Here is a 12,324-nt window from a genome sequence, read left to right as displayed (position 1 = left end):
TGACATTTACAGAATGGAAAAGTATTCTCTTCAGCCATGGGCTTTATAGGCTATATAGGTCAAGCTTTTGGTGCAGCAGAATGAAGGATAAACAGGTATTTTAAACACTGTCTCCATAAATAACGTCCCCAAATAAATATGGTTTTGAGTATATAAGAAAATATATAGCAGGAAAATCTTTACAGTGTAAATTGATAAGGTGGTGTTGGCAAGCCTTGTCATTTGTTCCAGTATCTCTATTTTCTCAATTTTCAGCTCCTGAAGTTCTGTCTTTTCTGACTATTGATAAAAGCCTGGAGGTTGGAGTTAAGCAATGGCTTTGTAACAGAGGAGGCCTGGAGTGGCTTGTAAAGATCAGGATGTAAATAACAATTATTTTAAAAAATAAAACATTGGTTAAAAGCCCTCAAGATTATCTAATTTGGTTTTTTATAAGATGCCAATGGCTGATACACTGACAGAAAATGCCAATAAAACATCTTACCAACTTGCTTGTACTCTTTTTGTAGAAGTGCACAGCTAGTAATGATCTGATCCCACTTCTATAGGCCAAATACTGGCTGATTTTCTTGTTCCAATGTACTAAAAACTATTCATATTATAAATTCTAGGGAGCAGGATCTCTTGCTTCCTAAATCACAGAGAGGGAAAGGGCTTCTGCTTTATGAGAAAACTGATGTAAAGAGGTAAGTGACCAGCTTATCCAGGAACCAAACATAGATTTCAGACTTTGTGAGTCCCAGTTTTCTGCTCTAGGCAGAAAGCTGGTTCTTCTTTTCACTTAACAAGCTACTGAAGCCCTAACTCTTATTTAAAATTTGACAATGCAGCTCAGTAACAATGAAACAGTAAGAATACTTAAAAAAGAAGTCATCTTAAACCATTGCTCTTTCTATAGTCATCATCTGCAAAAACTTGCCCTCAACACACCATCAAAACTTTTTTGCAAGAGGCTAATTTAGAATACATATCAATTTCTGTATCCACCAGGCAGGACAAGAATCACAATACTGCCATTACTGTTGGGACTCCTACCTTTGTGGTTTTGAGCTCTAGTGCCATTAGTTCTGCAGCTTTTTCATTACACTTACTGACTTTATATCCCAGCTTTTCAGCATGAATCCTCTTGGCCATGAACTGCCCTTCAATCAGCGCTCGTATTTCCACCTCCTTTGGAAAGTCTGAAACCTGTATCAAAGAGGGAACGCGCTGAGTTAACAAGCGCCTTACACAATGCGCAATGCCAAGCTAGAGACTAATTAAAAACACAAGACGGATTTATAATTAATTATCCTTGTCTTCACCCCGAAGTCTGCTTTCAACTAGGCCCAGTTCTTCACTCAAACACACGAGGTGGACCTAAAGACTTGTGAGAGAGAATGCAACCCATAACGTCAGCACTGGTGGCAAATCCATCAAACTTGAAATCAATGTACGGTAAGAGGTTCTGGCGCAAGTCGTAAACTCTTCTCTATGCCCTTCTGAGCACCAAAGGCTGCTTAAGAATCAATATCTCAAAAATATAATAATAAAGCAAGTAGATAGAATTCAGATGCATTAAGTAACGTCACAAAAGTTTTGAATTATTTCTGTCTGCACAGAAGTGAAACTGTGTAGTCTTTTCATCAATTACTTTAGTTGCTGTATATAACATTTTTCTGTCCTTTGGTCAACCAGACAACGGGAAAGGCAGCAGAAACAGGAAACTATTGAACTGCAAACAAATACAAAGAATCTTTCATAAAAAGTTGAGTTTTTCCATGCACTACGAGTGCCTGCAGCTCGTATAACAGCCAGAAGTGATTATGCATTAATTTAAACAGCAAACATTGAAGAGATCAGTGCTACACTGCAAACACAAGATAGCATCTGTCTCTGTTCACCTGGGTGAGGTCTAATCGACCAGGAGTCATGATTGATCAAAGACATCTGTTGAGCTTCAGTACCACCCAGAACACCAGACTTTAAACAACATCTATTCCTCAAAAGAAAGAAGAGATACAAAGAACTTTTCTTTCTATAGCATAATTTCTAATTTAATTCCAACTGGACTCGAGCCTGTGTTTACTTACACAGCACTACATGGCTTGTAGGTTACTCCAAAACACGCAGGGCAGTCAAATGAGATCTTGTCTTTACATTCACATTCAGAGCAAGATAAAAGACAAAAATAATATAGCCCAAAGTTTCAACACATCCTTATCTGTGTGTCTGTAACTTAGAAGATGGAGACTAAGTCATGTAAGTACACTAAGCTCTCAATAAGCTTAAAGTTAATCCTGTTTCAAAAATAGTGTTGGTTTCAGTAAATCCACATTTTCCAGTAAAGGAAATACTTCCTCAAAAAAATACCATATAAGTTCTAGTTCAGACTTTGCACTCTAGATACTCTCAAGCTACAGACCAAATAGTTCCTTGCAAGAATCATCCCAGGGACTTGCATCAATAAATGAAACTTGAAAGCAAGTATGTCAGATTAAAAAAAGAAAAGAAAAGATAATGGCAAAGATTTCAAGCCTTGGCAGTACTCCTTCAAGGTTCGAGATGTTAACTAGATTATCACTACCTTTTGGTTGTCTCTGTTGAATCTGTGAATCCCAACTGCTTCAGGAGTAATTTCCATCACATCAAAGTAGAAACCTGCATCAAGGAACATTAAAGAGTGTCATGCTTGCTCCTAGCCCAAAGTTGGAATCTTATTTTAGCACACAGCTAAAATGATAATAAATGTTTATCACGTATTCAAAAGACATTTGAGTCACCACACAGCCTGTTTCTTAACTATTTTCAGTTCAGACTTTCATCGCATTTAACTGCTTTCAGTTTACAAAAATTTGGGTCTTAAAGCACGTCTGGCTCTAGGTATCCAAACAATATCACAAACTAAAAGCCTACAAAAGAACACATGTTCATCAGAACACGGACATGCAAGTCATGTAGATAACATAGAATACATTTCAGAAAGTTTCAGTAAGTCACATGTTAGGGTGAAATTTAAAAAGAAAATATAAAGAAAAGGGTAAATTAGTAAGAAGGGTACAGGAATGCTGGAACACTTCATGCACTGGATTAGATGTCATGAGCTTATTAGAGAACATCAGGTATTCCACGTCATGAAGCAGAGCTGGTCTCTCAATAGTTTTGAAACTGAAGAAACCCAGGAATGCTTTGTTGACAGCCAGACAAAAGACATGAAGATTTCTTTTGTGTTGACAGCAAGAAAGGTCAGTCAGAAAAGACATTCAAAAAAGGAGACCGAAAAAAGGACTGAAAAAATGAAGAGAATAGCTACAAAAGTAAGGAGAGTTTCGAAGGTTCAGATCTTCAGAATAAGACTATTCTGTCCTAGCAGTCCTACTAATATTAGCCAAAAAAAAACCAAAAATAGTACTGTGCTTTAGCACATACAGTCTAAAAAGACAAACATTCTGCAAACCTGCCAGTAAGCAACACTGTGGGTTACAGATCTGCAGGGACTGTATATCCCAACATTTCCTTTCTGAACCTGGTCCACCTTGAATCTGGCAGATGCTCCAGGAGCATCTTCTCACACCACGGCAAACGGGTGATAAAAGGGACGGGGCCTCATCAGTGACTTCCTTGCTCTGCTTCCCTTAGGAACTCAGATTACCAATAAATATTACTGTATTTTTTCATGTATACTATAGCTTCAAGTAACCCAGAGGTTAGCCAAACATGCAGCTTATTGAGTGTGACTTTCACCAAACATCCATTTTTGCAGGGGACTGAGATGTCCAGGTGAATACGCCGTAATACAAATTGTAAAACTTTAAGGCAGTGTCCTGGTATATCCCTGAAACCAGCAAAAATATTTCCATCAACTTCCAATGTTCTTAATACTGCGTAAAGTGGCTGATTTCTGGGTTTTGGAATAACTTCTTCCCACTTTCTGAAACACCTGAATTGATTTGTTTTTTCGTGAAAAGAGATTCGTGGTCATTTTAATACCCTACAGAGACTGGATTTAATAGACAACAGAGCTTCTAAAAATGAAACCAGTGTTCACCTCACAGTGTCAAGAAACTGTATCTTAAATTCTCTTTCCTAAGGAATGAAGTCCTCCATAGTTTAAATATCTAATAAAATTGGCTACTTACAGGTTTTTTATATCAATTTTAATCATATCAGTTCAAATCTAGTATGAATGCAATGATTTCAAATCCAGCTCTGCAACAGTTAATTCTTCATCTTGGTTACAAGTATGTTCACCTTTAAATAACTTATTTCAGAGCCATATACTACATCAGTGAAAGGTTAAACTGTGGGAAAGAAAACTCAAATCTTTGAATACATGGATTTATTAATATTTTTAAGATATTCCCAACATCATTTTGTTTGACCCCATCCACTTAGCATAAAGCAGCAAAAACAAGGATGAAATGACACTGTTGCAGAAAATGGGGAAAATGTAGAAAATCTAGACACCATATGAAATTGTTGCCTTGTTCACATGCACTGAACAAGATTCTAGAGTATTGTTTAGAGATTGAAACCAAAGATAGAGGAAGAAATAGTATGTAGAAACTTACCCCACTTGGTTTGAGTCTTCAGCAAAAAGAAACAAACTTTAATAAAAGCCTCCTTCAGAAATCACTGGTTTTAAACCTTCTATGGCTAAGGTGCTACTATTGCCCTCTCAATGACCAAAAGAGCCCCATAAATGTCATTTTCTTATTTGCTGAATATTGAAGAAAATAGTATCATGATACTTAGCTTGCCAACAGAGCATTTCTAAGTACACATTAGGAATTTCCCTTGCTCTAGTTAGCTTAATTCTTGGTCTTTATCATGACACAAGCAGAAAGTAGGTACAGCTCCCACAAAACCACATGTCTAAGCAAACCCTGGAACTCCCAGCCCTGCTAAGGCTCATACCCAAGTTTCCATTGTTTCCAGCAACTGTAGATGATAAAGCTTTGGAGAATTCATCCCAGGAGCCTGAAGCACAGTCATCTCTGATCCTCTCTCTCATCAGAGAACCATTCTTGAAACTGAAACACACAAACATACCATATGCATTTTCCAAAACATTTAGCTCTAGATTTTTAGAGAAATTTGTTGTTTTACTCAATATTGGAGTTTATTACATCAGCTGAATACAGCTTGGCGAGCTAAAAATATACGATCATTTCCTCATTATGGAAAGAGATGGAGAGGGAAGAAAACTAGATAGGAGTGAAAACAAACACTACAGGATGTTTTGAGGAATGCAGCGCAGAGATGCTGGCACACATCTTTCCAGAGAGCAAGCTTAGACCCAGCTTGGCAGGCCATACTAAACCCAGGTTATCTCTGAACAGAGTTCAGCCCACTGCCTGACTAACTGTGGTCTCCTGAAGCTCAAAGCGCTGGAGAACACATGGTACACATTGGTGGAACAGCAGAATCACAGGCTGGTTGGGGTTGGAAGGGACCTCTGGAGATCATCCAGTCCAACCCACCTGCTAAAGCAGGTTCACCAGAGCAGATCACACAGGAAGGTGTACAGGTGGGTTTGAATGTCTCCAGAGAAGGAAACTCCACAACCTCTCTGGGTAGCCTGGTCCAGGCTCTGGCACCTCAAAGTCAAGAAGTTTCTCCTCATATTCAGATGGCACCTCCTGTGCTTCAGTCTGTGCCTGTTGCCCCTCATCCTGTTGCTGGGCACCACCGAAAAGAGGCTGGTCCATTCTCTTGACACCCACCCTGGTCCAGAGCCAGCAAAACACGCTGTCAAATATGCATCTATTCAGTGTTTATGGTCTTTGTACCCTTTATGCAGTCACCTCCTTTGCTTTCTCTGTGAATGTAACACTCCTGCAAAATACTGCAGCACTGGACTCAGACCCAGAGGAACGCAGTTTGAATACTCTCCAGCACAGAGTTATCAGAGCAACTCAGCAGGAAAAACACAGAAAAATCCAGAAAGAGGGCAAGGAAATCATTAAACTTGCTCAGCAGCTGAAGTTACTCGAGTTTTCTGTGCAAATACTCCGCCTGGTTGCTCAGGTACTCTTTTCTACTAACTCGGGTAAATCTACTAACTCCAGGGAACAGGAACTCCATGTAACTGCATGGCTACAGAAATACTTCGTGTTTTGAAAGGCAGGTTTGGCCTTTTGCAATGTTAAGCTGCAGTAAAAGAATGGCAGTATAACAGTTATTCAGAAAAATGTCTCTGCATCTCCTTTTTTATTACAAGAAAGTTGCTTATATAGCTCTTCTACATAGTAAAAGTGGGAAAGCAATGGGTGAAGAGAAACTTGAATGCAAAACGCCAAAAACAACTAACTGCTGGAAAATCATACAAGGAAACCCAGTAACTTGCACTTGACATCGCGCTTTTAACTCAACTTCACAAGCACTACTGCCATTGTCAGCTACAGCATCTTTTTACTGTACAGGTGAGACTCTACAGTTAAAGGACAGATTTGAGCTTTGCTGAAGTTACAAGCACCTACAATCAAACAGATTTAGACAAAAAGTTTATCTGCATATGACTTGTAAATATTTGCCTAAGCACTATGACCTCTTTCGGAAGTTTTTGTCCTGAATGCAGTGACTCAGTGAGGGAAAACACAACTTCAGGCCATCTTTCTACCTACTAGGATGGCGAGGAGCCAAACAATTCCCAAATCCCAGCTGCCGAAAGCTACCATAAGGATCATTCTCTTAGCTGGGTTTCTGGAGATCTCGGTCTTTTCCACACGCACAGCCTAATTCATCCCTGAGCAGCACTGATTATATTCCCCTACAAAAAGGGAATCTCCACCTGCCCCATTATGTTCCCTCTGGACCACTAGAAGAGCAGAGAAGTTATATAGCCTGGTCAAGCTTCTGACATATCACATTATTATATTTCAGAAAATTGTTATTCCTGTACATTAAATGTATTATTATGCCTTAGATTCATAGTGAACTGGCTCTATGTATATGTAACATAATTTCAGCTTTTTATTGCCATGAGAATTTATTCTCCACAACTCTGCACTTTCAGTTACTCAAATTAAACAGTAGGAATGATATAACGTTGATGCAAATATTTCAGCAGTAGATTGCCATGTACTGTACAGAATGTGGAGTATTCTATTCATTATCATTTTACAAAAGAAATAAAAAACACTAACACAGAGAAAGAAATATGCTATTGATCCCAGATGTGCAAAAAAGAAATGATATTACCATAAAAGCGCCATATATGCTTGAGAATCAACAGGATTGCAGAGGATATGACCTTCTAAGGCAGGAGTTGGTTCTTGGATCCACAGAAACAATGTGTCACTTGTGCCAAGGCTGATCTGGAGGGGGAAAAAAATAATTGAAGCGTTATCACAATGTGCATGGAAAGCAATACAGAAATTAAATTAAAACCATTTGTTATTACCACTAATTGTTTTTAAATTACACATTAAGTCAATTGGATTCGTGTTGAAGCTAGCTCTGACTTGGGTTGTCACGTCACTGAAATACATCCTAGATGGAGACGTAGGTTTTAACGTCTGGAGCATTACTTAAAAATAGTCACAAGAGTTTACTTAAAATAATTCAGGCAGCTTACAGATTGATAGAAATAAAGCAAGCGTGAATCCAATAAACGGAAAATCAACACTACCAGATAAATTTAACTGATCACCTACAGCTGATATTTTGTGTATTTCACTTATTTGGGGGTATGGACAGTCTTTGCGAGAAAGTTCTGACTTACTGCGATGTCGCCTTCTTGAAGTCTCATCCCTGCCAACGATGCTGAAAGCAAAGGGTCAGAACACCAGAAAAAAGTTAACTCTGTTGACTCAATTATAGCATGCGGCATGAGATATCACACTACATCACATTCACCATCTCAAAGTACAATATAAATGGCAAATACGCCAATGATCACCTTGGCCTACACATTGTAAAGATGGGCAAAGCATTTGGGTGAGGGAGTGATTTTTAATAGAATCAAAATGCCCAAGACAAAAGACAGAACCACATAATTATCTAACGTTTTGTGTATTTGGGGTTTAAATATAGTGCATCCTCACTTAACAACACACTTCAAAGGAGAAACCTCCCACTTACATCAGGCTACTCACATTTAGTGGACTAAGCTGGATTTGAATCTCTGGATGAAAAATGGGACTTTTGGGAAATGCAGTGTTTAAACATCTCCAGAACATGAACGTAAAACAACCAACCAACCCACAAAACCTGCGTATGCTACTGTAATATGGGTATTTTATTTTCACAGTCTTGAGAAACTTTTCTCTACACTGAAACAGTCTCCAGTATTCAAAAAAACTGACCCTAAATTAACACCTTCCTTTATGCTGAGATCAGTCTGACAACAAAAGGGCAGCTCTAATTCTTAACAGAAAGCCTATGAGGTCCATCTCCACCTTTTTGCTTGAAAAGATGCAACAGCAATTTGAAGTTCATATTTTCTAAGTTTAAACGTTAGCAATTCATAGTAAGAATAGCCCCCGAGGGGCAGGCAAACCAGAGTGGAAGTTATCAAGAAGCAAATTAAGTCATCTCTACTACTATGCAAAAGAGAATTCATTTGTCAGCCCCAGTTTATGCAAGATGTCTGTATCTCAGAAGAACCAGCGATGGAAGGCTGTTGGAAAAAGATATTAATGCTGATAAACACCATATTCTTTCACTGTATAGGGAGCATCTGAAAATCAATGAGATTGATTTGGAGTTTTTGTACATACATAATCATATTCACTGAATCTTATACATTTAAATCATCTCACCTGGATTGTCTCCTGTAAATGCTACTACTTTACAGTCTGGGCTAAACCCATAACGCTGACTGTAATATGGAGAAATCGGTCCCTAAGGAAAGAAAGAAAGAGAGAGAAAAAAAAATCTCAAAAAATGGAAAATATTCTCACCATGTATGACACAATGTGTTGTAACATAGAACTGATAAACCCTGAAGCATCTGTAAAAATAATTTCTGTGTATTTAAGGTAGGAATGAATATTTTAAAGATTTTGAACCTCATTTCTTTTGTCGTTGAGAGCCTCACAGAAATACCCTCATATTAGGTTTTGAAAGAGGTTAAGTAAATAGCAGCATTTTAGCTCTGAGTCTCTCTCCAGTTATTCACATCAAGTAACATAAAACAGATCCATCTATTTTGCACACATACATGAATATTAATATACAGAAATTAGAAATTCAATGCAAACATAAGAGGAAACACAACATTAATATACATCACAACATCAAATCCTGGAATATGACCCCTATTATTTTAGGGGTCAAGAATGGTATTGTTTTAAGTCACATTTGATAGTCATAGAGAAAAATCAGAATAAAACTATTCATAAAAAATAGGACATCTATAAGGATTATTTCTCCATTACAGAAAATTGGCACCAAATTCATATGGATATTTACACTGTCTTACATGTGCACAACCTAAAGCAATAGCTCTTTCTGCACTGGGTAGTAAGACTAAATCCATTTACTCTGCGAGATGTGCGGCTTGATTTGATTTCACCATTATGCTATGTGAACTGAGGAGCTTTAAATATCCCAAATTATTCACAGAGATTACCTGATTAACTTCACAAACAGTTCAAAACCAGTTCACCATCAAGAAATGCAAATGCTGGGCTCTGTTTCTGCAGTAATAAACAGAGTGCACGGTTCTGCAGTGACCAGGTGTCTGTGGGCAGGAGGGGGGACCCCACAGATTCTTATCACTGGAGCATCTACCAAAACTTTTCTCATCATGCAAGAACCCAAAGTGATCAATGATGAAAGCTATGGCAGACAGCCGTTTTCAAACGCTTCTGTGTCTGCTCCAGCACAGACATTCACAACGCATCTGGAAATACGAAATCCAGCAGCGTAGCTCTGAGGATAACTGTACGCACACCTGCGCGCACACGCATACACTCCAAGAAGGTGCTATTAGCAGAACCCTCAGCACAAAGTCCTATTCGCTGCTTAAAACTCTTTCTGGAAAGGCACGTACCAGGACTGAATAGGATGGCACAGGGCATCCTAGTTTCTCCTCCAATCCAGGCGCACAAGCATCAAGGCAGGATGCTGACCACGATTTTTCCCAAATGTGCAGCAAGTTCATACCAGAACCTACAAGACAGATCAGAACAAGAGGTAGATAGCATTAAACACAAGACAGTACTGTATCAGAAAATTCCACCTCATTGCAGGCAACAGAAAATTTAAGGATGCGTATTTTCAAGTTATAAGGGAATGGTTCCAGCTCTTCTAAGCATAAAGCCTCTGGAAAGCATGCACCTGAAAAGGTAACCAAAAAAGGATTCTCTGATGCACAATGCACTGAACAATGCAGTTATTCCCAAATTAAGAGCAAAAGGAAGAACATGGATAACTGCCCATCAACTCCTCCCCAAATTTTCAACCTCAAAGACTTCACTAGAACTATCTAAAGGTGATGCAGCAATGTCACTCGAAGGTGTGTGATGCTCGCCTGAGGCCTGACAATGAAGAAATTCCCCCTTGGGTGCTGTGGCTTTACACTAATCCTATCTCTGAGTATCACATAAGCATCTAAATCCATGCTGACTAACATTTCTATATTAACGTTTCCTTCTTCAGAAATTACAAAATAAGGGCATAGAAGTCAAATTGGAAGAGACCCTCAGGATCATTGAGTTCAACCATAACCTAACTCTAGCACTAAACCATGTCCCTAAGAACCTCGTCTAAATGTCTTTTAATCCCCTCCAGGGATGGTGACTCCACCACTGCCCTGGGCAGCCTGTTCCAATGCCCGACAACACTTTCTGGGAAGACATTTTTCCTAATATTCAATTTAAACCTCCCCTGGCACAACGTGAGGCCACTTCCTCTTGTCCTATCACTTGTTACTTGGGAGAAGAGACCAACCAAGAGAGAGCCCAGCGCCACTGTCTGCACCTCCCAAAGGTACTGGGTGTGAGCAGCTTCGTGTCTCAAGCTCTCGAGCATAACAAGGCTTTCTATAAGTAAATACATAAATCTAAAAGTTTTCATGGAAAAGTCCCAAATTTAAAGAATCAAGAACTCCTTCGCTAAATTAAATTAACCAGTAAGCAACAGAAACATTAAATAAATAGAAATTTGACTAGAGAAAGGTTAGTTGTTATTTTCTGTGTTTTGGGTTTTCTTTTTAAATCATTCCCTCCTCCACAGCAAGTCTAGAGAAATATTTAACCAGTATCCTCCAATGCAATTTTGCAAGACGTAAGGACAGCCTCCAATCCTTTCTGCATAAAACAGGAAAAGCACTGACCTTTATATCTGAAAAGGTCTACATTTCTATTATATAGAAGCAACACTTCAGTTTATTGACTGGTTGATATAGTTGCACAAAGACTTTAAATACACCCTGAGAAAAGAAAGATGAGCTAATTTACCCCACCCTCAGAAACTAATTTAAAAGATGTGAAACAACTATTTTACAAGAACTATTAATCTGTTGCCCTGGATTCATCCCATCCAACTGTGGGCACTTGCATGAGAATCTCTAATCGGTGGAAAATAAAAACCAGAGCTGGACGTTCCCTGGAACAACTTCTTTTTCTCCTTTGATTACACAGGGAGTGATGCTCAGTGAATTTCTAACTCCAGCACCTCCACTCGTCATCTACACAGCAAAGTTTAACAAATAAGTAACAATCTGAGAAGTAAGGGGAGACGGAAAAAACCATGAATGAATAAGTAGAAAAATCAAAGGCAGCCCTTTGACTTGTGACTCCACACGGATCCCTCATCAGCAACTATGATCAATAGCCAAGGCCACGGTCTCATAAGGACGGAGGAAAGGGTCAATACGTGGATGAACAGCATTCGGAATTTCCCTGCAAGCACCGCTGACTTTTAACATAAAATGACCAGGAGCACAACCACGACTTGCTAATATTTACTATATATACAAAAGCATACATGCTTCAATGCTGGGGGGGAAATATATGTACTAAAAAGTCATTACAAAGACCAAACAATGCAGAATAACTGGTTTTATGAATCAACAAACTAAAGATCAATATTTGCATACATTTATAAACAGTTAAGTGCGCCTGTATTCCAGCGCTCCAGAGCTGAACTCACAAGTAGTGGATCTGCTGCCACCTCCCAAGCTACAGGAGGAGAAAATTCAGCCCAGCACGTTTCCTTTTGAAAAGGCTTCAGTTCAAAGCATCTTTGTTTGATAGAACAACAAAAACAAGTATGCTAAGCTATGATTTGCCTAAGGCTCTTAGAACAGCGTTTCAAAAGATAAAGCTTCTCCAGGTCAAGAGCTGAATAGCTGCTCTTTAAGGTGTCTTCTAAAAGGAACAATGCCTGGAGTGT

General features: G+C 38.8%; 1 protein-coding gene across 2 annotated transcripts in view; it reads right to left on the bottom strand.

Moving 5' to 3' along the window:
• The window catches only part of XYLB (xylulokinase), an 86,035-nt gene that overhangs the window by 57,735 nt on the left and 15,976 nt on the right, over window positions 1-12,324 (bottom strand). Inside the window, exons 9-15 of one of the 2 annotated variants that reach the window (XM_071805338.1) lie at window positions 9,980-10,098; window positions 8,745-8,826; window positions 7,706-7,746; window positions 7,183-7,298; window positions 4,897-5,012; window positions 2,567-2,640; window positions 1,036-1,188 (exon numbers count right to left, since the gene is read on the bottom strand). In XM_071805338.1, coding sequence (XP_071661439.1) covers window positions 1,036-1,188; window positions 2,567-2,640; window positions 4,897-5,012; window positions 7,183-7,298; window positions 7,706-7,746; window positions 8,745-8,826; window positions 9,980-10,098 — 701 coding nt within the window. The remainder of the gene's footprint in view (window positions 1-1,035; window positions 1,189-2,566; window positions 2,641-4,896; window positions 5,013-7,182; window positions 7,299-7,705; window positions 7,747-8,744; window positions 8,827-9,979; window positions 10,099-12,324) is intronic. The other variant, XM_065831072.2, reaches the window with a different exon arrangement.

The sequence above is a fragment of the Patagioenas fasciata genome, chromosome 2 (genome assembly GCF_037038585.1).
Source record: "Patagioenas fasciata isolate bPatFas1 chromosome 2, bPatFas1.hap1, whole genome shotgun sequence".
NCBI classification, from domain to species: Eukaryota; Metazoa; Chordata; class Aves; order Columbiformes; family Columbidae; genus Patagioenas; species Patagioenas fasciata.
This window is presented reverse-complemented; position numbering and strand designations above follow the sequence as displayed.